This window comes from Pristiophorus japonicus, chromosome 7 (genome assembly GCF_044704955.1).
Source record: "Pristiophorus japonicus isolate sPriJap1 chromosome 7, sPriJap1.hap1, whole genome shotgun sequence".
In the NCBI taxonomy this organism is placed as follows: Eukaryota; Metazoa; Chordata; class Chondrichthyes; family Pristiophoridae; genus Pristiophorus; species Pristiophorus japonicus.
This window is the reverse complement of record NC_091983.1, coordinates 88,972,202-89,000,119: the sequence shown is the minus strand read 5'-3', so window position 1 is coordinate 89,000,119 and position 27,918 is coordinate 88,972,202. Positions and strand designations below refer to the sequence as shown.

Sequence of the window (27,918 nt, the reverse complement as noted above, 5' to 3'; positions counted from 1 at the left end):
ATGAAGAGGAAAGTCATGGGCTGCAGGAGGATAACAATCTACTGGTCAGGTGGGCATACATAAGAACATAAGAATTAGGAACAGGAGTAGGCCATCTAGCCCCTCGAGCCTGCTCTGCCATTCAACAAGATTGTGGCTGATCTGGCCGTGGACTCAGCTCCACTTATCCGCCCGCTCCCCATAACCCTTAATTCCCTTATTGGTTAAAAATGTATCTATCTGTGACTTGAATACATTCAATGAGCTAGCCTCAACTGCTTTCTTGGGCAGAGAATTCCACAGATTCACAACCCTCTGGGAGAAGAAATTCCTTCTCAACTCGGTTTTAAATTGGCTCCCCCGTATTTTGAGGCTTTGCCCCCTAGTTCTAGTCTCCCCGACCAGTGGAAACAACCTCTCTGCCTCTATCTTGTCTATCCTTTTCATTATTTTAAATGTTTCTATAAGATCATCTCTCATCCTTCTGAACTCCAATGAGTAAAGACCCAGTCTACTCAATCTATCATCATCAGGTAACACCCTCATCTCCGGAATCAGCCTAGTGAATCGTCTGTACCCCCTCCAAAGCTAGTATATCCTTCCTTAAGTAAGGTGACCAAAACTGTACGCAGTACTCCAGGTGCGGCCTCACCAATACCCTATACAGTTGCAGAAGGACCTCCCTGCTTTTGTACTCCATCCCTCTCGCAATGAAGGCCAACATTCCATTCGCCTTCCTGATTACCTGTTGCACCTGCAAACTGACTTTTTGGGATTCATGCACAAGGAAGCACGTGGGGAGATCCCGTCCGAACTGACCCCCGTCCGGACGGAATTCCTCATCGGCGCCAAACCCCGGAACCTCCCTCGGGGGCCGGCGCCTCACAACTTGAGCCGCCTCCGGGAAATCCCCTCCGTGCCTTTCAGTTCCGCGCGGAGGGGTTTCCTGTACGGGCTGCTCCTGCACACCCTCAACTTTGCCATCCTCGCCGGCCGTCCGGACACGCCATGGCGTACCATCTTGCCGTCCGGAGGAGGCGGGGGTCCCCGATGGAGGGCACTCTACGCAGGGGTCCTCCCACTATTCATCGGGGACTTGGCCTGGAGGGTGGTGCACGGAGCAGTGCCGTGCAACAAATTTTTAAGCCGGTTCACGGACTCCCAGGCCGCCTGCAATTTCTGCGGTCTGGAGGAGTCCGTGTTCCATGTTTTTATTGAATGCACGAGGTTGCAGCCCCTGTTCCACTATTTGAAGGGGCTGCTCCTGAAATTCTGGCTGCACTTCAGTCCCACTCTCCTGATCTTTGGGCACCCTGTGCGGAGGGGAGCGGGTAGGTCCGAAGGCCTCCTCGTAGGACTGCTCCTGGGCACGGCCAAGGGTGCCATCAGCCGGTCCAGGCAGCGGGCGGTCGAGGGGGTCGTTCAACCTGACTGCCTGCCTCTCTTCCGCTCTTACATCCGGTCCAGGGTGTCCTTGGAGATGGAGCACGCGGTGTCCACCGGTACGCTCGCGGCCTTCCGCGAGAGGTGGGCACCGGAGGGACTGGAGTGCATCATCACGCCCGGCAACCAAATTTTAATTTGATTTTACGTTTTAAAGTTTAATTTGTTTTAATTGCCGGTGCTTTTAGTGTCCCCCTTCCCTTTTATAGGGGGCACTGGGGAAAATTGTGATTTTAGTGCCCCAAAAAAAAAACCAAAAAAAAAAAAGAAAAACACAAAAAAAAAACAAAAAAAAAAGGGGGGAAAAAAAGGGCCTTGAAAATGTCTGGAGTGTCACCCAGGTCGGGTGGCACCGTTTATTGTTTTTATGTTTTCACAGGTGAACTCAAAAGAGTTTCATGCACAAGGAGCCCCCAGGTCCCTCTGCACCGCAGCATGTTGTAATTTCTCCCCATTCAAATAATATTCCCTTTTACTGTTGTTTTTCCCAAGGTGGATGACCTCATACTTTCCGACATTGTATTCCATCTGCCAAACCTTAGCCAATTCACTTAACCTATCTAAATCTCTTTGCAGCCTCTCTGTGTCCTCTACACAACCCGCTTTCCCACTAATCTGCAAATTTTGTTACACGACACTCTGTCCCCTCTTCCAGGTCATCTATGTATATTGTAAACAGTTGTGGTCCCAGCACCGATCCCTGTGGCACACCACTAACCACCGATATCCAACCCGAAAAGGATCCATTTATCCCGACTCTCTGCTTTCTGTTAGCCAGCCAATTCTCTATCCATGCTAATACATTTCCACTGACTCCGTGTACCTTTATCTTCTGCAGAGCAGTGGCAAATGGAATTTAATTCAGAGAAGTGTGAGGTTTGGGAGGGCTAATAAGGAAAGGTTATACACATTAAGCGGTAGGCCACTTAATAGTGTAGATGAACAAAGGGACTTTGATGTGCTTGTCCACAGATCCCTGAAAGTAGCAGGCCAGGTAGATAAGGTGGTTAAGAAGGCGTACGGAATGCTTGCCTTTGTTGGCCGAGGCATAGAATATAAGAGCAGGGAGGTTATGATTAAATTGTATAATACTTTGGTTAGGCCACAGCTGGAGTACTGTGTGCAGTTCTGGTCGCCGTATTATAGGAAGGATGTGATTGCACTAGAGAGGGTGCAGAGGAGATTTACTAGGATGCTGCCTGGAATGGAGAATCTTAATTATGAGAACAGATTGGACAGGCTGGGTTTGTTCTCATTGGAACAGAGGAGGTTGAGAGGAGACTTCACTGAGGTGTACAAAATATTGAGGGGCCTGGACATAATGGATAGTAAAGGTCTATTGCCATTGGTGGAGGGGTCTATTATGTAGGGGCATAGTTTTAAGGTGGTTGGTGGAAAGTTTAGCAGGGATTTGAGAGGGGGCTTCTTTACACAGAGGGTTGTGGGGATCTGGAACTCATTGTCTGGAAGAGTGGTGGATGCAGAAACACTCACCACTTTTAAGAGATGGTTGGGTGGGCACTTGAAGTGCCATAACCTGCAGGGTTACGGACCTAGAGCTGGTAATTGGGATTAGACTGGATGACTTTTTGTTGGACGGTGGTAATTGGGATTAGACTGGATGACTTTTTGTTGGACGGTGCAGAAAAAATGGTAAATACTGCAGGAAATAGAATACGACCAGGGTGATCTCCTGGACTAGTTTCGATCGCCTGGATGGGTCAGAGAGGAATTTTCCCAGATTTTTTTTTCTGGTTTTTGCCTCTCCCAAGAGATCACATGGGGTGGGGTGAGTGTAGAATGTTTCAGTATAAGGGGTGTTGCAGTTGTGTGAGGCGGACTGGTTGGGCTGGGTGCTCTTTGCCGTTCCGTCATTGTTCATAGGTTTATATGTAACCTTTAGGGCTGCTGATCAAGGGTCGTGCGGCTCTTTATCGGTCGGCGCGGACACGATGGGCCGAAATGGCCTCCTGCACTGTAAATTTCTATGTTTCTATGAAGGCTCCAGCTACTAAAATTGGAAATTGAACAACTATGAAATGGTAGCTTCTTTACCACTTTTGCAGCTGTCAACTATTCACAGCAATGGAGAGTTATCTGACGTGATCTTCGAGCGCTGGAAAGCTCATAAAAAAGCTGGATAAATGGTAATTACCTACCTTTACATAAGTAGTTAATGATTTCAATTGGCTCCCCCACCGCTTAGTGTCAGGTCTGTGAAGCACAGGCAGACTCGGTACTTGGGAAACTGACATGGAGGCGGGCTGAAAGCAGACTTCTGCCCCACTGTCAATCACTGCCATTTTGACAGCTGGCCCAGTTCCAAACTCACACTCGCAGCACCGGTATAATTCCAGCCATTGTGTAAATCACAGTTAGCTCGGAATCTTAAGTTTTGCTATTTTCATAAAGTGAAGAAAGAAAATAAGGAGTTTTTGACAATGATTGCATAGTGAAACTAGGCAAAATAAATTGCATCAAAATTTATAATCAGTATCTTTGAATAAATAATCTTTGTGTCAGCCAGTGACTAAGTTGGAAGCACCCTCGCCTCTGCATCAAAAGGTTGTGGTTCAAGTCCCACTCCAGGACTTGAGCGCACAAATCTAGGCTGACACTCAGTACAGTACCAAGGGAACGCCGCACTGTTGGAGGTGCCGTCTTTCAAATGAGATGTTAAACCGAGGCCCCGTTTGTCCTCTCAGGTGGACATAAACGATCCCATGGCACTATTTTGAAGAAGAGCAGGGGAGTTTTCCCCATTGTCCTGGCCAATATTTATCCCTCAACCAACATCACTAAAGCACATTGGCCCCAAGTTTCGACATGATTTGCTCCTGATTTTTTGGAGCAACTGGTGTAGAACGGAGTATCTTAGAAATCGGAATTCTCGCCATTTAGTTTGCTCCAGTTCTAGTCAGTTAGAACAGTTTCACTTTGGAACAGAATTTTTTTTTCAAAAGGAGGCGTGTCCGGCTACTTACGCCTGTTTTCAAAGTTTCGGCAGTGAAAACTTACTCCAAACTAACTTAGAATGGAGTAAGTGAAGATTTTTGTACGCTCGAAAAAACCTTGTCTGCACTTTAGAAAATCAGGCGTAGGTTACAAATCAGGAGTAGGGAATGGGGGGTGGGGGGGGTTTAAAGGGAAGCTTACAAACATTAAACACTTCAGTTTTACAAATAAAGAGCCATCATCAATAATAAATGATAAATACATCAATAAATCAAATAATAAAGCAATCCAAAAAAATTAATAAAAAAATTTTTAAAAAATTTAAAAATCAATAAATAAAACATTTTCTACTTACCGACTGCAGCACCGGGAGCCCTCCAACAGCGTGCTGGGATGCCCCCCCCAGTGTGTCTCTGTCAGTGTCTCTATCTCTCTGTCTGTCTGTCTGTGTGTGTCTCTCACTCTCTGTCTGTCAGTGTCTGTGTTTCTGACAGCGAGGGGAGGGGGAGGAGCGGGGTAGAGGGAGAGAGGGGGGAAGCAGAGGGAGGGAAGGGCAGCGATGGGGGAGAAGGGGGAGGGATGGGGGAGAAGGGGGAGGGATGGGGGAGAGGGGGAGCAGAAGAAGGAGGGGAGGGGGAGGGGGAAAGGAGATGGGGGGGAGGAAGGAGATGGGGGGGGAGAAAGGAGATTGAGGGGGAGAAAGGAGATGGGGGGGGTGCTGAACGGGCTGGGCCCGAGACTTCGGGCAGGGCCCAAGACTTCGGGCAGGGCCCGTCCCCAGCACCAGATTTACAGGTAGGTGGCGTTGGGTCGGGTCGGGGGGAGCGCGGGTCTGGGAGGTGGTGGGAGAGGGAGGTCAGGTTGGGGGGAGGGAGGTCAGGTCGGGTCCAGTCCGGGGGCGGGGGGGGGGGGGGTCGGTGTCGGGTCCAGTCCGGAAGCGGGGTGGGGGGGGGGTGGAAGCGGGAGTCGGGTCGGATCCAGTCCGGGGACGCGGGGGGGAAGCGGGAGTCGGGTCGGTGTTGGGTCCGATCCAGAGGTGGGAAGCGGGAGTCGAGTCGGGTCGGGAGGAAGCAGGAGCTGGCAGTGGGAGGAGCCTTATTCACGCAGCCCCAGTGAGGCCATTGGGCCAGGGCTAGGGGCTGCGTGCTTCGGCCCCTCCCACACAGTTTTGGGCGCCTGGAGCTACTGCACATGCGCGCCCACTGTAGCGCGCATGTGCAGAAGTCCCGGCACTGTTTTCAGCGCAGGGACCTGGCTCCGCTCCCTACAGCTCCTGCTGCGCTGCGCTGAGCTGCAAACGACCTGCAGAGAGCTGGAGAATCTGGAAGGTTTTTTTAGGCGCACTTTGTGGCGCGAAAAACGGGCATCCAGGTCGGGACTGCGCCGTTCTAGGTACGGCTCGAAACTTGGGCCCATAATCTGGTCATTATCACATTGCTGTTTTTGGGAGCTTGCTGGGTGCAAATTGGCTGCCGCATTTCTCACATTACATCAGTGACTACATTTTAAAAAGTACTTAATTAACTATAAAGTGCTTTGAGACGTCCAGTGGTCGTGAAAGGCGCTATATAAATGCAAGTCTTTCTTTTTTTTCATTTTAAACACTATGCAACCTGATCTCAATTCATGATACTTTATGAACTCTGTGCCAACCATCTCAGCAGCAACCAATGTGTCAGTGGTTATCTTAAATGCATAAGCTGAGATCTAAGTATATGCTTTATATAAAGTAACTATTCCTTGGGAATGTATAACAATCCTGGGATTCAGATGATAAGTGTAATCTCTCCAAGCAATTGTATAATTTGAACTCCTACAATTGTGTTAACTGTCTGCTTGTAATGCAGCCACATACATCTGTTGTTTGCTATCATTCTTGCTACAATTGTACAGGGCTCTGATGAGACCACACCTGGAGTACTGTGTATAGTTTTGATCTCCTTATTTAAGGAAGAATATATTTGCCTTAAAGGCGGTTCAACGAATATTCACCAGATTGATTCCCTGGGATGAGGGGGTTGTCCGATGAGGAGAGATTGAGTAGGTTGAGCCTATACTCTCTGGAGTTTAGAAGAATGAGAGGTGATCTCATTGAAACATAAGATTCTGAGGGGGATTGATGGTGTCGACGCTGAGAGATTGTTTCCCCTGGCTGGAGAGTCGAGAACAAGGGGTAAAGGTAGGTTGTGAATCTCTGGAATTCTCTGCCCCAAAGTGCTGTGGAGGCTCAGACGTTGAGTATATTCAAGGCTGAGATAGATAGATTCTTGGAATCCAGAGGAATTAAGAGTTCTGGGGATAGAGCAGGAAAGTGGAGTTGAGGTCACAGATCAGCCATGATCTTATTGAATAGCATAGCAGGCGCGAAGAGCCGTATTGGCCAAATCCTGCTTCTAATTCTTATGTTCTTATCATTATAAAGAACAATTTAATGTTTATTCAAATTATGAATGACTTCTATAATTTTTACAAGAGTGCTAAAGGCTCATGAAAGAAATTTGGATTTGTGTTTGTTGGTGATCCGATTTGTGTGCTACACACATACACACACGTTCCTTTTTTGTATCTCTCTCTTGACTATTTGACTTCCTTTTTCTTCTTTTTGCTCCTTTCTGTTTCTCTTTGCTCTTAATCTTTTTAATGTATATCTTTTCTCCATGTCGACACCAGCAACGAAATGGATTACAGCAGGCTTCTAATCAATGACAAAAGTAGTGAGCTCTACTGACGTTGGGGATAGATGTGGCCTAATTCATAACTGGTTGGTTGGCATCCAAAGTGATCTGCTACTTAGTGTTCCAATTCATTCCGCAGTGCTGCTGTCAGAGTGGACAACACTGGCTAGAAGCTGCTTATATGCCGCCTTGGTAACCAGGTTACATGCCTCAGGCACATTTGTGATTATAAACAGACAAGTCCTGTTCTTAGTACGATGGGCCAAATGGTCTCCTTCAGTGCTGTAGCATTCTATGATGAATAGATATTGGCATTTAGTGCATTTCATGTCATCCATGTGTCATGATGATATTACAGAAGAGGATACATCATTACTGTTGGTTTATGTTAAATTATCTGCAGTAAATATAACAAGGTCCTGTATCAATGGCCCAAAAATTGTACTCAGAGGCTTCCCGCAAACGTCCAAAGCCTAGCTCTGAGCTCCCATTACTATCAATGCGAATACCCCTAAAATCAAATAAGAACATAAGAACATAACATAAGAATGAGGAACAGGAGAAGGCCATCGAGCCCCTCGAGCCTGCTCCGCCATTCAACAAGATCATGGCTGATCTGGCCATGGACTCAGCTCCACTTACCCGAACCCTTAATTCCCTTATTGGTTAAAAATCTATCTATCTGTGATTTGAATACATTCAATGACCTAGCCTCAACTGCTTCCTTGGGCAGAGAATTCCACAGATTCACAACCCTCTGGAGAAGAAATTCTTTCTCAACTTGGTTTTAAATTGGCTCCCCCGTATTTTGAGGCTGTGCCCCCTAGTTCTAGTCTCCCCGACCAGTGGAAACAACCTCTCTGCCTCTATCTTATCTATCACTTTCATTATTTTAAATGTTTCTATAAGATCACCCCTCATCCTACTGAACTCCAACGAGTAAAGACTCAGTCGACTCAATCTATCATCATAAGGTAACCCCCTCATCTCCGGAATCAGCCTAGTGAATCGTCTCTGTACCCCTCCAAAGCTAGTATATCCTTCCTTAAGTAAGGTGACCAAAACTGCACACAGTACTCCAAGTGCGGCCTCACCAATACCCTGTACAGTTGTAGCAGGACCTCCCTGCTTTTGTACTCCATCCCTCTTGCAATGAAGGCCAACATTCCATTCGCCTTCCTGATTACCGGCTGCACCTGCAAACTAACTTTTTGGGATTCATGCACAAGGACCCCCAGGTCCCTCTGCACCACAGCATGTTGTAATTTCTCCCCATTCAAATAATATTCCCTTTTACTGTTTTTTTTCCCAAGGTGGATGACCTCACATTTTCCGACATTGTCTTCCATCTGCCAAACCTTAGCCCATTCGCTTAACCTATCTAAATCTCTTTGCAGCCTCTCTGTGTCCTCGACACAACCCACTCTCCCACTAATCTTTGTGTCATCTGCAAATTTTGTTACACTACACTCTATCCCCTCTTCCAGGTCATCTATGTATATTGTAAACAGTTGTGGTCCCAGCACCGATCCCTGTGGCACACCACAAACCACCGATTTCCAACCCAAAAAGGACCCATTTATCCCGACTCTCTGCTTTCTGTTAGCCAGCCAATTCTCGATCCATGCTAATACATTTCCTCTGACTCCGCGTACCTTTATCTTCTGCAGTAACCTTTTGTAACCTTATCGAATGCCTTTTGGAAATCTAAATACACAACATCCATCGGTACACCTCTATCCACTATGCTTGTTATATCCTCAAAGAATTCCAGTAAATTAGTTAAACATGATTTCCCCTTCATGAATCCATGTTGTGTCTGCTTGATTGCAATATTCATATCTAGATGTCCCGCTATTTCTTCCTTTAATGATAGCTTCAAGCATTTTCCCCACTACAGATGTTAAACTAACCAGCCTATAGTTACCTGCCTTTTGTCTGCCCCCTTTTTTAAACAGAGGCGTTACATTAGCTGCTTTCCAATCCGATGGTACCTCCCCAGAGTCCAGAGAATTTTGGATAACGAATGCATCTGCTATAACCTCCGCTATCTTTTTTAATACCCTGGGATGCTTTTCATCAGGACATGGGGACTTGTCTACCTTGAGTCCCATTAGCCTGTCCAGCACTACCCCCCTAGTGATAGTGATTATCTCAAGGTCCTCCCTTCCCACATTCCCGTGACCAGCAATTTTTAGCATGGTTTTTGTGTCTTCCACTGTGAAGACCGAAGCAAAATAATTGTTTAAGGTCTCAGCCATTTCCACATTTCTCATTATTAAATCCCCCTTCTCATCTTCTAAGGGACCAACATTTACTTTAGTCACTCTTTTCTGTTTTATATATCGGTAAAAGCTTTTACTATCTGTTTTTATGTTTTGCGCAAGTTTACTTTCGTAATCTATCTTTCCTTTCTTTATTGCTTTCTTAGTCATTCTTTGCTGTCGTTTAAAATTTTCCCAATCTTCTAGTTTCCCACTAATCTTGGCCACTTTATATGCATTGGTTTTTAATTTGATACTCTCCTTCATTTCCTTGGTTATCCACGGCTGGTTATCTCTTCTCTTACCGCCCTTTTTCACTGGAATATATTTTTGTTGAGCACTATGAAAGAGCTCCTTAAAAGCCCTCCACTGTTCCTCAATTGTGCCACCGGTTAGTCTGTGTTCCCAGTCTACTTTAGCCAACTCTGCCCTCATCCCACTGCAGTCCCCTTTGTTTAAGCATAGTACGCTCGTTTGAGACACTACTTCCTCACCCTCAATCTGTATTACAAATTCAACCATACTGTGATCATTCATTCCGAGAGGCTCTTTTACTAGGAGATCGTTTATTATTCCTGTCTCATTACACAGGACCAGATCTAAGATCGCTTGCTCCCTTGTAGGTTCTGTAACATACTGTTCTTAGAAACAATCCCGTATGCATTCTATAAATTCCTCCTCAAGGCTACCCCGTGCGATTTGATTTGACCAATCGATATGTAGGTTAAAATCCCCCATGCTTACTCCCGTTCCTTTTTCACATGCCTCCATTATTCCCTTGATTATTGTCCGCCCCACCGTGAAGTTATTATTTGGGGTCCTATAAACTATGCCCACCAGTGAATTTTTCCCCCTATTATCTCTAATCTCCACCCACAATGATTCAGCATTTTGTTCATTAGAGCCAATATCGTCTCTCACAACTGCCCTGATATCATCCTTTATTAACAGAGCTACCCCACCTCCTTTCCCTTCTTGTCTATCTTTCCGAATTGTCAGATACCCCTGTATGTTTAATTCCCAGTCTTGGCCACCCTGCAATCACATTTCTGTAATGGCCATCAAATCATACCCATTTGTAATGATTTGTGCCATCAACTCATTTACTTTATTTCGAATGCTGCGTGCGTTTAGGTAGAGTGTTTTAATACTAGTTTTGAAACCATGATTTTTAGTTTTGACCCCTCCTGCAGCCCCTTTATATTCATACATATTGTCCCTCCTATTACCTTGCGGTTTACACTTACCCCAGTGCTACTCTGCTCTGTTGCCTCCTGCCTTTTGCATTCTTTCTTGTGGTCCTGTTCAACTGAGCTCTCACCCACTCGAACTCGCTCAGAGCCCTCTCCTGGGTTCCGAATACTCCTCACATTGAGGCACCGAGCTTTCAGGCTTGCCTTTTTATTGCACTTTGACCCTTTAGAATTTTGCTGTACAGTGGCCCTTTTTGTTTTTTGCCTTGGGTTTCTCTGCCCTCCACTTTTACTCATCTCCTTTCTGTCTTTTGCTTCTGTCTCCATTTTGTTTCCCTCTGTCTCCCTGCATTGGTTCCCATCCCCCTGCCATATTAGTTTAACTCCTCCCCAACAGCACTTGCAAACACTCCCCCTAGGACATTGGTTCCAGTCCTGCCTAGGTGCAGACCGTCCAGTTTGTACTGGTCCCACCTCCCCCAGAATCGGTTCCAATGCCCCAGGAAGTTGAATCCCTCCCTGCTGCACCACTGCTCAAGCCACGTATTCATCTGAGCTATCCTGCGATTCATACTCTGACTAGCACGTGGCACTGGTAGCAATCCCGAGATTACTACTTTTGAGGTCCTACTTTTTAATTTAGCTCCAAGCTCCTTAAATTCGTCTTGTTGGACCTCATCCCATTTTTTACCTATACCGTTGGTACCAATGCGCACCACGACAACTGGCTGTTCACTCTCCCTTTTCAGAATGTCCTGCACCCGCTCCGAGACATCCTTGACCCTTGCACCAGGGAGGCAACATACCATCTTGGAGTCTCGGTTGCGGCCGCAGAAACGCCTATCTATTCCCCTTACAATTGAATCCCCTTTCACTGTCGCTCTCCCACTCTTTTTCCTGCCCACACAAACATAATTTTTAAAACACTTCACTTTTTAAAAATTAATAGAAATTGCATTAAATTAAATGTTTTCGAGAAAAATTTATTTTTGTGAATTACATTTTTTTAATAGTGTTCAAAATAAACTTACCTTCATAGATCGGGATTTTAAGATAAAAATGAGTAATAACATTTATTTTTTCTATGTTTTAAAACTATTACACTGGTAAAAGTAAGCTTTCCGCCTGCTATTTTGAGGCGTAAGAGTTTGAAGGACATTCGCCAGGCAAGAGTTGGGCAAATAGCCCAAATCTCCGCCCGCGAATATCCTTCTCCTGGGGATGCGGCGATCTGTCAAGACATTTTGGCAGTTGCAAAAGCTGGTTCTCGGTGCATGTGCATCACGCGCCGAGAACCAACATTTGCAAAGCCTCTTCGGGTGCATGTGCACATCATACGCACCCGGAGAGGCCACACTTTTCGGCCCAATATATACTGTGTGCTTTTAAACATGAAAAACGCAGCTTTGCTTTAGGACATCCTTTCATTCCATTGCAGTAAATCAAGATTTATAAATTGTGTGGATTACTGAATCGGCTGCTGATTGGCAAATGGCATCTCGCACCAGAGGACATGGGCATTTAATGTGGACACATGCAAGTCAAGCCTGAGCTAGAATATACATTTACACCTCTAATATGTGGCTCCAAACATTACTGTTCTGACACTCGGGGTTTGATTTTAACTCCCGGAAAAGTGAGTGGCCGGCCAACCCAGGAGTGGTACAGCTGATTTTAATAGCCGGGCCTCATTAACATACCACGTGCTGACTTCCCGACCAAAACAGTTGAAATGTCGGCAGGAAGTAGTTGCCCGGTTGTTAAAATCGACGGCAAGAGGCTGCCACCGTGGACCATGGGGAACAGTCCCTAGCACAAAGTAAATGAGGGCAATCCTGGTCTGGGAAGTAGAGGTAGTGGGAGACAAACCCAAGGCAGGGGAGGCTCAAGGTTTCTTTGTCGGACCCGGAGGTGTATTCCTGCCTACAAGGAAACTTGTAAAAAAAATTATATAAAACATACTTTACTGGGCCTATAGCTGCTGTTCATTTAGAACTTGCATCTCTCTTTTCTTTCGTCTTCTCCTAAATATAATGACTCTTTCTGGGATGTACTTTCATTGGCACTAGCAATTCTCCAATACTTCCCTCAAGTGACTACTCTTTGTGTGAACCCAAATATTGAGTGCCAGGCGGCAATTAGGAGGAATCATAGAAGAGCTTGATGCTGTTCACATCTAATATCTACATATGTACACTTTCCAGCAGGGGTCAGTGAATGGTAAACAACAGCAGGAACCCTTCCCAGTTAGGTTTCTCTGAGAGCAATTGTATTGTTCTCTTTATCACCCGAGCTAGAATCAGCTGATTCTGCAAGGACCACGGCCTTTCCTACTCAGCACCACAACAGGCAGTGAATTTATCCACTGAACCACAACTCATCCATTTTACATTTAGGAAGCAAAAAGCAGTTGATATAAGTTGTATGGTTATGAGTTCATTTGGATATTTCATTCTGTGAGAATTTCTGAGACTTTATTCACTTAGAGGTAATGTCTTAAGAAGTTTTAAGAACAGGAAAGCATAATTGAGGCCAGAAGCACAACCCTTTTTGATAGATGAGTGTTATCTACCTGCCTAGTGTCAGTCTTGGCTCAGTGGTCGTTCTCTCATCTTTGATAGTGGCTTCAAGTCCCATTCCATGAGCACATAATCTAGGCTGGTAATTCAGTGCAGTACTGAGCAACCACTGCCTTGTCAGAGCTACCATCTTTCAGATGAGACATTAAACCACAACCCAATCTGCCTGCTCAGATAGATGCAAAATATCCCACAGCATTGTTCGAAGAAGCATGGGGGAGTTCTGCTAGATTGCTGGCCAACATTCCTCCTTTAACCAACACCACCAAAAACAAATTAACTGCTGCTGTGTGCACATTGGCTGCTAAAGTATGCCTACAAAAACAGTAACCATACTTCAAAAATAATTAATTGGATTTGGGACAGGATGTAACAGGTGCTGTATAAATCTGAGTGTTGTACTTCTTTATCCGTGTTCCTCAATCCCTGCTCTTCCTGGAAACATATCCCCACTGTATCTAGTACCTGTTTATACTGGGAACTTCAGTTGGCTTCTCTAGCAACATATTCCACAACTCCATGACCTTTTCATAAAAAAGTGTTCCGACAGCTTTTTTAATGTTTGTGGAAGAAATGGTGCCAATATGGCTGCTTGGCATTTTCATTACAATGTGGTGATGTATTTTGACATGTCAATGCAATGTATTTTTGTAAAAAAAAAGAAAAAAAAGTTTTCCAAATATGACTTCATGAGGACGGCACCCTTTTAAGAGGGCGCTAAACATTGATTGTACTTTTTTTCATTACATTACTTATTCTGCAATTAAATCCTAGATTTTCCCCCCTGATGTTTCTTATTCGTCTGGTAAATGTCTCTATATTTGTGCTTGATCATTTAGGACAGCTGGGTTATCGTGACATCTTTTTGTTGCTTGGAACTCTGGGAAAGCGATGTCATTGTGAATACACAGTAATAATATAAATCCGACCACATTGTCCCTACTGAGAAGGCCTACTTCTACATCTGCCAATCTCACTATGTAAGAGGCTACTTAAAGTCTTGAAGAAGCAACCCATTGTGACTTGTCATGTGGACTGATATAAATGGGGAAGGGGAGAATAAGGAGTTTTAACTGGTTGGGAGCTTGCCCCCCCCCCCCCCTTAGCATTATTCCCATACAAGTAATGAAAAGTTATAGAGAAGACTTATCAAGGAACTACGAGCCCTCGGTTACATAAGTCACCCATACTTCATTCTAGGAAAATTATGCAGTTTGGTCAAAATAAGAAATGAAGATTTCATGGGTCTCTCAATCAATCTGAAAAGTTGGGAAAATATCTGCTGTTCATCTATTCCCTAGAGGAGCGCATAACATCGCATAAAGTTTATAAATAAAGCTGAATTGTCTATAACCCTAGGCTAGAACCGTAGCCTTATATTATGTATCTTGTACTTAAGTCTAATATATCAGCTGATACAATTCTATAGAATGATGTATGTTTTGATTTGTTTTGCACTTTTTTAGGATCTGAGGAAAACACCACATCACCGCAGGAATCAGTAAAAGTAGAGGTAATACCCCTTCTTTCCTATTAAATACAACATATGTATATGGAACACTAGCAGAACCGTTTTTTTTCATCACACTGCTCGTGTCACTCCCTATTAAATTATGTAAGTATCACAATGTAGAGTAGTGGAGAACAGACCAACAATCTTATTTACAACAAAACAAGTTTGCTAGAACTACAGTCAAATGAAACAAGGCAATCTTGGATTCATGTCATAAACATTTAAAACTTGGAGTTTATAATATTGTCTTAAACTCCTTTGTTTCTTTTAGACACTAAGAGCTAGAAATTCGCCAGGTTTGCGCCCATTTTACCACCATTTTTGTGCAGAAAATGCGTGTTCTTTGGCAGTAAAAAATTTATCGGCATTTCGCAAGTTTCGTCACCGGTTTTGCGCCCGCGATAAAAATTATCGCCCGCCTTTTTTTTATGACATCAGTCATCGTGCAACGCTCCAATATCGCCGTTTTTGCAAAATTCGGCAATATCGCCATTTTTACCGGCCGCCCAAAAACCCGCCTGAAAAAAAATCATGTCTTACAAGGTCAGACTCACCACGCACCCGACGCTAACGATGCCATCTTAAAAAATGGAGCGAACACAAGTTCAGTACATAAAAGGACTTGGAGGGAAGGCTGTGTTTTACATATTGAGCTTTTTGTGAGTTGATACTTCGTTTTTAACGACATTTAAAAGAATGGGGGCTATACTATCTCTGTCATTATTGCTGGCTGTTTTTTCTGTGTAGCATAGAGCTGGAAGAAGATTTATTCAAGAGCATTATGAGCCTAATCAAAGAGCCCGCAGATGTATGGCGAGGAGGCTTTATCCTCCACGAGTTTACAGGGAGCAGCACTCATTGTACAAGGTATTGGTGAGGCCACACCTGGAATACTGCCTGCAGTTTGGTTTCCATATTTACGAAAGGATATACTTGCTTTGGAGGCTGTTCAGAGAAGGTTCACAAGGTTGATTCCGGAGATGAGGGGGTTGACTTATGAGGAAAGGTTGAGTAGGTTGGGCCTCTACTCATTGGAATTCAGAAGAATGAGAGGTGATCTTATTGAAATGTATAAGATTATGAGGGAGCTTGACAAGGTGGATGCAGAGAGGATTTTTCCACTGATAGGGGAGACTAGAACTAGAGGGCATAATCTTCGAATAAGGGGCTGCCCATTTAAAACAGAGATGAGGAGAAATTTCTTCTCACAGAGGGTTGTGAATTTGCTGCCTCAGAGAGCTGTGGAAGCTGGGACATTGAATACATTTAAGACAGAAATAGACAGTTTCTTAAACGATAACGGAATAAGGGGTTATGGAGAGCGGGCAGGGAAGTGGACTTGAGTCCATGATCGGATCAGCCATGATCGTATTAAATAACGGAGCAAGCTCAAGGGGCCGTATAGCCTACTCCTGCTCCAATTTCTTATGTTCTTATACCTGCACCTGTCTGAGGCACAGTGCATTAAAAGGCTGCGCTTTTGAAAAGAGGTGGTCACAGAGATATGCCAGCTCATAAAGGCATATGTACTACCTACAAGCGGGAAGAGGACTGCACTGCCCGTCGAGGTGAAGGTGACTGCGGCACTTGCCTTCTATGCCTTCGGCTCCTTTCAGGCATCAGCAGGGGACATATGCTCCATCTCGAAGCACACTACATATCACTGCATTCGCCAGGTGACTACTGCACTGTACGCACGCAGGATGGACTTCATAAAGTTCCCAATAACCAGGGAAGCACAGAATGAGAGGGCTATAGGTTTTGCATGAATTGCTGGCTTCCTCAAGGTACAGGCTGCCATTGACTGTTCGCACATCGCCCTGCGAGCACCTTTAGAGGATCCAGAGGTTTACCGAACTGAAAGGGATTCCACTCACTGAATATACAGATCATGTGCAACCATACTCAGCGCATCATGGCAGTAAATGCCCAATTTCCAATGTGCATCCATGATGCTTTCACCTTGCGTGAGAGCAGTGTCTCATACCTGTTTAAGCTTCAGCCAGAAGGCCAGAGCTGGATGCTGGGGGATAAAGGTTACGGCCTCGCCACCTGGCTCATGACTCCCCTCCGCAACCCTCAGACAGAAGCTCACCATCGCTACAATAACAACCATATAGCCACACGCAACATCGTGGAAAAGACAATTGGAGTGCTCAAGACAGTCTGATTTTTTTTTAATTCGTAGCCAATCGTTCCAATTCTTTGTCAAATCACAAACGCCAGAGGTCACCTTGCACACATCAAGGATCACTCTGCGCCAATGCTCTTAACCAAAAGGCCCAGAGCCACTGCACCGTTCCTGGAAGTACTGCAATACCAGGTTCGTGCCATGGAGGTGGATGGGTCAGGCCCCCCACACACCTCCGTGGAGGTGGATGGGTCAAGCCACCCCACCCACCTCCTATTTCCAAAAAGCAAGCATATACCTTCCTGATCCAGGGAGAACCACCTTGGGGTCATGGTGGTTACTCCCCTGTCAGGTCAGTTACGCATGATCTTAGCCAAAAGGCCGAGAAGCGATTCTGATTTTTTTTTTTTGAAATTCATAGCCAATCGTTCCAATTCTTTGTCAAATCACAAACGCCAGAGGTCACCTTGCACACGCCAAGGATCACTCTGCACCAATGCTCTTAGCCAAAAGGCCTAGAGCCACTGCACCGTTCCTGGAAGTACTGCAATACCAGGTTCGTGCCATGGAGGTGGATGGGTCAGGTCCCCCACACACCTCCGTGGAGGTGGATGGGTCAAGCCACCCCACCCACCTCCTGTTTCCAAAAAAGCAAGCATATACCTTCCTGATCCAGGGAGAACCACCCGGAGGTCATGGTGGCTACTCCCCTGTCAGGTCAGTTACGCATGATCTTAGCCAAAAGGCCGAGAAGCGATTCTGATTTTTTTTTTTTTTTTAATAAATTCGTAGCCAATCGTTCCAATTCTTTGTCAAATCACAAACGCCAGAGGTCACCTTGCACATGCCAAGGATCACTCTGCGCCAATGCTCTTAGCCAAAAGGCCTAGAGCCACTGCACCGTTCCTGGAAGTACTGCAATACCAGGTTCGTGCCATGGAGGTGGATGGGTCAGGTCCCCCACACACCTCCGTGGAGGTGGATGGGTCAAGCCACCCCACCCCACCCCACCCCACCCACCTCCTGTTCTGATGCCTGGACCACTCTAGAGGCTGCCTGCAATACTCCCCATAGCAGGTCTCTGAGATCACTGTGATATGCTTCATGCTACACAACTTAGCCATCATGAGGGGACAGGATTTGCCACTGGGGACTGCCGGACCACCTCAGGAGAGAGGGAACAGAGGAGGAAGAGGACGACAAGGAGCTTGTTGACGAACCCATGCCTCGTGGAGCTTTCGCCACTGCAAAAGCCTTACGTCAGCAGTTCATAATTCATCGCTTTGCATGAAGGCTGAACGGCACGTTTCATCATTGACTGGCCACTCTGTCCCACCATGTTGACTGTTCCCCCTCTTATTTTGCAAATGAGACACTGCACAAGAATGTTTAAGGTGAAAAAAACAATTTATAAAACATTATAAAATTTATTAAACATTTTTACATTAAAGTTTGAAACTTTAATTTATTAACTGAAATGAAATTTTATCGCAACAGCAATGGTAAAACTTTTGCAAAGTTTTATAAAATAACAACAGCAAAACAACCCTGCACCTAACATCCTTTAGCTGTACCCCCCTGCCCCCGCTCCCCACCCCTGTCGATTGTTGCCCTTGCCCCTGCCCCTACCCATGTTCGGTCCAAGAGGTTTTGCAGCAACGTGCACAGGGCACTACTGTTGTTGGAGGAAAGATGTAGGAGACACCTTTGGAACCCCTGGAGAAGCTCAGGCTGTGGAAGGTCCAGCTTCTGAATGGCTAGCCTTTTGCTCAGCCTCACCTCTCACTGGTGTTGTCAGTCTGGGTGGCATGACACTGGGGACTCGAGTGCCAAGAATCCATACCATCAATTGCTGAGTGGCATTGACAGCCTCGGTGTTCTCTCTTGTTGCAGCTACAATTTGCAACATGCCCTCCCTCATGTCTGTAGATATTGCGGCAATGTTGCTGGAGATCCAACCCAGGACCTAGAGGAGCTGTCGGCCGAGCTAGATGCTCTCCCGAGACAGTCTCACCAAATCCAGGTGTGCGTCTGCCTGCCTTTCAGCAGACCGGCTTTGCCTACTCAGCCTCCGCAGAGACAGCATACGGGATTCAATCCTGGGTGTTTGTTGTTGTCGGATCCGAGCCCTCGGATGCTGAAAAGCCAGAGAATGTGGTGACTTCCTCTGATGAACTGGTGTCCGCAGCTAAAGTAGTTTGTGCCTGCGTGGACCCCCTACACCAAATCATCGTCGTCCTCCTCCTTTTCCTCCATCCGTGGAGGTTCCTCGGCGTAGCTAACATCTGTGTCCTCCACCCCCATAGGATCATCCGAGGTGAGGGTTTTCACTGCATGAGGTCAGAATCCTCATCTGCAAAATAAAAAACAACAGACAACTGGTCAGCAGGGGGCGGGGGGCGGAGGGGGGCAGGGTGACATGAGTTAGGTCACATAGCGCAGGCTCATTTGAATGACCACCACTACTGCATTATATGTTGTCGACAGACACTGCATCACATTGCCCGAACCCTAGCCCACAGACAGTATATCAGACTTCCTGAACCCAGCCCGTGGATTTTACAGGACTTGCCCTCACTCAAAAATGAGGGCTCAGCATCTCCACGGGTAGTTGACCTTGGTGAGGCACAACGAGACCCGCCATGCATTCCTCGAGGTCGGTGAATGGTATTATTTGTGGTGGACCGCTGCCTGTGCGTCGTTACTCCCGGCGATTCTCGGACAACTTTCCCTGCAAAGATGACAATGCAAATGGACATGAGATGGGACTGTGAGATGGTGTGTAAAGGCACTGATCCCCCCTCTCACACACCTTACAACTTTCCCTGCAAATATGACAATATAAATGGTTACTAGAGGAGACCTCCTGCTCTTGTGGCACACACAGATAGTCATCAAAGCACTTATACCATACTGTGTGCATTTAATACAGTCCTGTGTTTAATGGCCCTGGTAGTTGCAGGTGGTTCATGGGGAAGACATCACAGTGCAGAAACATCTTTTAAGATGTCAAAAAGCAGTCTTAATAACGTGTGACGATCATTCATGGCAAATAAGGTGCAACACTAAGCCTGATGATACCAATATGTGTCACATTTACAATTTAAGTAATGGGAGTGTATCAATAAAAATATTACTTACTCTGACAACCCTGCAGTGGTCATTCCACCTTTTTTGACATTGTTTGTGGTCCCTCTTTAAGAAATCCACTGAGGAAACTTCCTCTGCCACATTTTTCCACAATCATTTTACAATGGCTGGGGGGAATTTAGAATGACCCTGCTTATTCATATCCCCGCCATCTGCTTTCTATAGCAGTAATGAGGGCCTCATTAGCATCACGAGTGTATTTTCTTACCCTATTCCTGCTAAATTCACCCTAAATTTTGTATTATCCCGTCGATCAACCTCTTCAATGTAACCCTCAAAAATGGCTTATTCAGCCCTGGGTGTACTGCGTATGCGCGGGCGCACCCTGACAGCTGACCAGAATTGCGGGGAAATTTTTTAAAAATTGGAAGGAAACGAAATCGGCCAAATTTTTTTTTGTGCATGCGCAGAAGGTCCAATTTTTTAAAGTTCGGTAGTTTTGTTTCGGGCGTACAAATTTAGTTGTGAAAGGCCGGATTCCGTTTGGCGAATTTTGCAAGCTAAAATGATAGCGGTATTTCGGCGATAAAAAAATAAACAGCACTGCGAATAGTGCCAAAGAACGGTCATAGCACTTTTTGGCTAATTTCTAGCCCAGAGAATACACACACATACTTGTTTTTATTAAATAAGTTCTGTAATTTTTACATTCTTACACCAGAGCATGCATTAGAATAACCTGAAATTTTTATCCGGATGCCATTCACCTATTTTTGTTAATCAGAGATATGAAACGTCTGATCACACTTATGACAACAATCTGTTCATGTGTAGCTCTGTATAAAACTGTCGCATTTCATCAAAAATAGTCTATGCCAGTTATATGTAGAGCCAATGATGCAAGTTTGTGTTTTATTCATAATCTGCATCAAAAAACATTGGGTATCAAGAGGCATTTTTCTTCATTCATACACCAATCATGTCACTGTTGCTACTTTGTAACTGTACAAGTATACTTTTAACTTCCAGAAAAAATATTGAGGCCTAAAGTGAAAGAAGGCTGGCACTTCATTAATAAGATGCATACTGTCTTCTACTAGGTGGGATTTCAAAAGTCCATTTGTGGGTGGATCAGAATGGTCAGAAAGTAACCAGGAGGAGTGAGCATTGAAGTCACTAAGATCTATGGGCTCAGTTTTCCCCAAAGCATTTTTTTCGCCTACTTGAAGAGTTACATCCGATTTTTGGGGGCCTAAGTACGCCAAAAAAAAATATTCTAACTTTCCCTGTTGGACTTCATTTTGGCATGGCGTAACCCGACCTTTAGTTTTGATGTGGAGCCTTGATCTGTGCCAAAAAGATCGGGCTGCCAGGGTAACCAGGGACACAATGTGAGCTGAGGCTGGAAAGTGAAGCATACAGCCAGCTCCCAACACATTAAAAGAATTGAAAAACACATAGCAGCAACTTACCTCCCGACTGTCTCTCTCTATCTCTCTCGCTCTCTTTTTTTCAATTCTTTTAGTGTGTCCAGGCATCTGCTGCCCCGATTTCCATTCCTGCGCCGATTTCCTTAATCTTCCGGAAGGTTTTCCTGGCGAGGCCACATACACTGGCCTAAGCAGAACTGGAGTAACTCTCAGCTGGCCAAACATCCCTAAATGGGCAGAATTGCCATAGGTGGCTGGTTACGCCCCCTTTGGCTAAAAAAAAACTGACCTAAAAAAATTGTAACTAACTGAGCTACACTGTTGCAAACTGTTTGGAAAAAACAGTTTCCCCACTTAGGCCAAAAAGAGCAGCCTGCTCAAAAAAAACCATCGCAAATCACTGGGAAAAATTGAGCCCTAAATACCTACATTTCATGGGATAGCTGACCAAACAAAATCTTAATCCTGCAACCTAATTTTTTTTTACAAAAAAGCCCCAAGCAAAATCCTCACCTTCTAGTGCTCACATTATTTTTCTATAATTTGGAAGAGATTTTAACCTTATTTTCAATTTTGTCTGCCACAGCTCAGGAAAATCTAAAACGCTCCACATTTATGAAATAAAATATCCAAGCGAACATGTTTGGCTAATCCCTTTTCAGAGCAGCGCAACATTCAGTGTAAACCTTTGTAAAATGTTCTTGACCAGTTGTAATTTGATGTGCACTTTCACTTCCATTGAACAGGAACCTAGCTGCTCCTAGCACTTAGAGCCCATACTCTCGCTCAGTAATTGTTAACATGGTATTGAAGTTAGAAATGAATAAATGTTGAATAACAGATTTATGTTTTATATTATTGTCAACAAAATTTATCCTTTTGAACAGGGAACAAGGGGGCGACGTCGTGGCCAATCAGGGTGGGAGAGTAGCCTGCGTCAGAGACCTATGCAGCGAATAACTTTCCAGGCTGGTGATCCCTATTATATCAGCAAAAGAAAGAGAGATGAGTGGCTAGCAAAATGGAAGAAGGAGGTGAGTAGAAGTTACGAATTGGAATATTGTGTTAAATTTTGGTCTTCTAATCTGAGGAAAGACATTCTTGCTATTGAGGGAGTGCAGCGATGGTTCACCAGACTGATTCCCGGGATGGCAGGACTGACATATAAGGAGAGACTGGATCGACTGGGCCTGTATTCACTGGAGTTTAGAAGGATGAGAGGGGATCTCATAGAAACATATAAAATTCTGATGGGACTGGACAGGTTAGATGCAGGAAGAATGTTCCCCATGTTGGGGAAGTCCAGAACCAGGGGACAGAGTCTAAAGATAAGGGGTAAGCCATTTAGGACTGAGATGAGGAGAAACTTCTTCACTCAGAGAGTTGTTAACCTGTGGAATTTCCTACCGCAGAGAGTTGTTGATGCCAGTTCATTGGATATATTCAAGAGAGAGTTAGATATGGCCCTTACAGCTAAAGGGATCAAGGGGTATGGAGAGAAAGCAGGAAAGGGGTACTGAGGTGAATGATCAGCCATGATCTTATTGAATGGTGGTGCAGGCCCGAAGGGCCGAATGGCCTACTCCTGCACCTATTTTCTATGTTTCTATGTAAAACTTGCCCATCATTAGGAGCACAAGATCCCAGCACTTCTCAGTTAGCATTTAAATAAAATGGCAATTTGAAATTTGTACTTTAACTCTTGTTTTCAGATAAACTCATAAGTTGACAATCTTCACATCCTTTGTCTTTACATGTCAAATAATAGGCAATCAGGACTTACAAGGCACTGACACGATCAAGGGGGTTCAAAGACATCACAAATTCCCTCCGCCAAGACGTTGTATTAATATATTTTAATTCCCTTTTCTTCCTACTGCTTTTTAAAAGTTTATGTAAAATTTTAATTAATTGAACGTGGACATTTCTGGTGACTATGCAGAGCTTCCCTGGATCCTCGTGCTGTGGAAAAGGGTGATGTCAGTGAGTACCAATTGCAAGCATTTTGGTCTAAGCAATTAGAGGTACACTGATCACATGATCAGTAGAAGGGCACAACAAGGTTCATAACACCAAGGTATTGTGTTATTCATTAGATTGTATTTGTTACATGATACCTCTTACTCCACTATGATTCCATTCTGGTGTAAACCTGGCTGAAGTGCAACCTTCAAATAAAATCTGGAGTATATGTTAACGCTCATTACTTGCAGATTTGCTTTGCTTGAAGATGACATCATCACTTTGTAGGCGGAGATCAAGAATAATTTCACATTCCACTTTGGATGTCTCATAAATGTAACAGGGAAGTGGAGGAAGCAGGGAATACCAGTAGACACATGGCTTATGATTTGTATTTTGTACCTGCATGGCTTAGATCTTTGTATCTTAGCTACATTTCTTTGCAAATCCCACATAAATCTGAGCAGAAGTAGAGTAACATGAATTTGAACCTGTGGAGTTACTGTAGTTTAGTGCTGCAAGTGCTACACAGATTATTGCATTTTTCTGGTACAATTTTGTCTAATTTATTTGCTTATTTGAAAGTAAGCAAACAAAAAACAGGGAATGGTTTCCAGTAAGTTGGCAGCAAAATAAAGTCTTATTTACATTGTCCCATTGTGACAAAATGTGGATACTCATTCAGGTAAGATGTCCTGAAATTATTCAAAATAGCTAGCCATTTAAATAAAGAATGGAGTTAAAACAACAGAAAAGATTTTAAATTGTTTAGGTTCCAGTTAAAATCTTCAACATTTTCCTCCTATGGTTTCAGACATTAGATTCTATTTTTCCATAAACAAATTATATTTAATCTTCTAGCCTACTACTTGTTGGAGACTTGATATTTTCAGTGATGCGGGGTTGTAGTGAGCTCAGTGTATTCTGGAAACCAGGACAGCCGTGGTGGAAAGAGATCATTTAGATAATGGCTTCATACTGTCTGGACTCTTGTTTTGCATTTAGTTATACCACCACTGTTTGCACCATTAAGGAGAGATTTACAAAGCTGAACTTGTTATGAAGACATGATCTTCAAAACATTTGAGAAGCATAGGCGATTATATTTGTTAGCTATCTTTTTAACTTGGACTTTGAGTGCAAAACTAGAGGAAGTGACCAGAATATTAACAAATCTCAAGTAAAACTAAAGATTTGATCCCGCCCGACCCCTGACAAAGTAATTAATGAGTAGGAGCACTTAGTAGAATAGCAAATTGGACAGTTCGGTGGCAGATGCAGTTCAATGCAGAAAAATGTGAAACAGTATATTTTGGGTAGTATACTTTAACTGGTAAGATTATTAAGGAGTGGGGGAACAGAGAGAACCAGGAATGGAAATACACAGATTTTTAAAGCTGGAAGTCCAGATAGAAAAGGCCACAAAAAGGCAATTGGGATTCTGGTTATTTTAAGACAAAAGCAAGAAAGTTATGTTCAATTTGTACAAGAAAATGATTAGACCAAAGTTGTAGTGTTGCAAAAGTTCTGGGTGCCCCATATACTGAAGGATATAAGTCATGAAAAGGGTACAAAAACAATTTGCTGGAGGATTGAAATAGTTATGAAAGGAAATGCAAAAAGTTCACTAGAACAGAGACGCTTAAAGGTCTATTAGAGAGGATTTCAAAATTATGAAAGATTTTGAAAGGGTATCACTCTTCAATTGATAATCCTGAGTTTGTGCTTACCCTTCATTGGTTGGTGAATTAATAAGCCTTTTCATAAATTTTGAGGTCTTACAAACCTTCAAGTGATGTCTGGTCACTTCCTCTAGTTTTGCACTCAAAGTCCAAGCTGATTGCAAGGGGAATGTAAAACCGCTGGGATTCGCTGAAACTAGCAGCCTGGAAGACCTGTTAAAAATGTGTTTTCCTGGCAGCCAGTTTTAATCAGTCCCAGCACCTTTACATTCGACTTTCAGCCAGCTGTGTAAGACCCACACTTTCAGGAACGCAGGGACTAGGATACACAAATGTAAGAGCTGCTATAGGTATTTTTGATTGATTATCTTTTGCGGTCAAGGAATGTTTAAACAGAACTTTTCCTCAGATGATTAAATAGGTGCAGTTGAGTACATAATAGTCACTTTTCTTAAGCTATGCTTTCTACTGTGTTAAAACTGGCTTGCCCGGCACAAAAAACTCACAGTAACAGGCATTCTCCTCTCTTTAAAACTTCAGGCAAAACAAGTTAATATATCCATAAATAAACAGAATATAGTGCCGTTGTTTCCAGTAAAGGGATTTTTAAAAGGTATGTGAACCTGGAACAGAGCTGGATGTTTTCACCCTTGCTGGCCCTTCCCAGGGTAGATACCTTCTGTTATCTTGGAGCTGTAAAGTCCTTACTCTACAGTATGAAACCACACGAGGCACATTCTGAGGACAAGGTCACTCTGTGGCCGTAACTCTTTATTTACAGGACTCCAAAGACGATGACCCTGCGTGGGACCTCCCTTTTTATACCTATATGCTGTATGCGAGCAGATGCGTTGGCATTGATAGCCTTGCTGTCTGACAACAGGGATGTTAATGGCTTGTGGTCCGTCTCTAATTCAAACTTCCTACCAAAGAGGTACTGATGCATTTTTTTACACCATAGACACATGCAAGCGCTTCCTTCTCGACCATCCCATATACCCATTCTGCTTGAGAGCGCGACCTGGAGGCATAAGCAACAGGTTGTAGTTGACCCTCAGCATTGCCCTGCTGCAACACGCACCCAACGCCATATTACAATGCATCACATGTCAGAACTAATTTTTTTGCAGGGGTAGTACAGGGTCAACAACTTGTTTGAACAAAGTAGGTTTCGCGCCCGATCAAAAGCCCGTTCCTGACAGTCCCCCCAAAACCAATCGCAACCCTTACGCAGGAGCATGTGTAGCGGCTCCAACAACGTGCTCAAGTTCGGCAGAAAGTTCCCGAAATAGTTCAACAGTCCCAGGAATAAATGCAACTCCGATGCGTTGCAGGGCTTGGGTGCTCGTCGAATCGCCTCTGTTTTGGATTCGGTGGGCCAAATCCCATCTGCAACAATCCTCCTGCCCAGAAACTCAATCTCAGGAGCAAGAACACACATTTAGACTTCTTGAGTCACAGGCCTACCCGGTCCAGTCGGCATAGCACCTCCTCCAGGTTGTGGAGGTGTTCCTCGGTGTCTCGACCCGTGATGAGGATGTTGTCCTGGAATACGATTGTTCCAGGAATGGATTTAAGCAAGCTTTCCATGTTTGTTTGAAAGATCGCAGCCGCTGATCGAATGCCAAACGGGCACCTGTTATAAACGAACAGTCCCTTGTGCGTGGTGATGGTGGTCAGTAGTTGAGATTCGTCGGCCAGTTCCTGGGTCCAACTTGGTGAACAGCTTGCCACCTGCCAGCGTGGCGAAGAGGTCCTCCGCTCTCGGGAGCGGGTATTGATCTTGTCGGGACACCCGTTTCATGGTGGCCTTGTAGTCGCCACAGATCCTGACAGAGCCATCTGCTTGTAGGACGGAAACTATGGGGCTCGCCCAGTCGCTGAATTCAACAGGCGAGATGATGCCCTCTCTCATCAGCCGGTCCAATTCGCTCTCAATCTTTTCCCGCATCACATACGGCACCGCTCTGGCTTTGTGGTGCACTGGCCTGGCGTCCGGGGTGATGTGTATCACTACTTTAGTGCCTTTGAAAGTCCTGACGCCAGGTTGGAATAGTGAATCGAATTGTTGTAGGACTTGTGAGCATGAACTTCGCTCCACAGATGACATTGCGTGAACATCCCCCCATTTCCAGTTCATCTCGGCTAATCAGCTCCTCCCCAACAGTGCGGGACCATTGCCCGGGACAATCCAGAGCGGCAGCCGATTCACTAACCCATTGTGTGTGACAGCCAACATTGCACTGTCTAGCACGGGAATGATTTCTTTAGTGTAAGTCCGTAATTGTGTCTCAATACGTGCTAATTTGGATCTACTGGCTTTAAGTGGCCATAGCTTCTCAAATTGCTAAACGCCCATGAGTGACTGGCTGGCCCCAGGGTCCAGCTCCATGCGTACTGGAATACTGTTCAACAAAACCCTCCTCATCATTGGTGGCGTTTTGGTGTATGAACTGTGAATATTCGCCACATGGACCCGCTGAACCGCGGCGTCCATCGATTTGCCCCAAAAGTCATCCTGTCTCAAAGAACCCTCTTCTGGTCCATCCGCCTCATATATTAGTCTGGTTGCAGGTTTCCTGCACATTCGAGCTAAGTGGCCACTGAGATTGCAGTTCCTGCAGACAAACTTTTGAAATCTGCAAGATCTGGCTGAATGTTTTCCCCCACACCTCCAGCATGAGTTAAAGTTCCCATTGTTGGGAACAAAGGGATTATGGCCAGGCATTCCGCACTGACTGTCCCTTTGACTGCTCTTAAGTACCCTATTAGTGGGTGTCAATGGCCCCATCCCGGGCCGCATTTTCCACTGTGATGGCGTGAATGTCCGTTCAGCCTGCCATTGTCTCTGTTGAAGTCCTGCTCTGGGGTCTATTGCTGCCTGGGGAGTGTCGGACTGCCCCTGCTTGCCTGCGGGGCTCTGAGTCGCATTGAAGATGTTTGTCATGTATTCAACCATCATTGTAACCCATGTATAAACTGACCTAAGTCATACACTGTGAGAACAATGACCACTAGGTGG

The 27,918-nt window shown here is 44.8% G+C and overlaps 1 protein-coding gene and 2 pseudogenes across 2 annotated transcripts in view; 1 reads left to right on the top strand and 2 right to left on the bottom strand.

The window, feature by feature from the left end:
* The window catches only part of dnmt3ab (DNA (cytosine-5-)-methyltransferase 3 alpha b), a 725,841-nt gene that overhangs the window by 392,259 nt on the left and 305,664 nt on the right, over window positions 1–27,918 (top strand). For both annotated transcript variants that reach the window (XM_070885120.1, XM_070885118.1), the window contains exons 5-6: window positions 14,555–14,601; window positions 22,140–22,286. In XM_070885120.1, the coding sequence (XP_070741221.1) occupies window positions 14,555–14,601; window positions 22,140–22,286 (194 nt within the window). The remainder of the gene's footprint in view (window positions 1–14,554; window positions 14,602–22,139; window positions 22,287–27,918) is intronic.
* LOC139267558 (U2 spliceosomal RNA) lies at window positions 16,888–17,125 on the bottom strand (annotated as a pseudogene).
* On the bottom strand, window positions 17,252–17,490 carry LOC139267564 (U2 spliceosomal RNA; annotated as a pseudogene).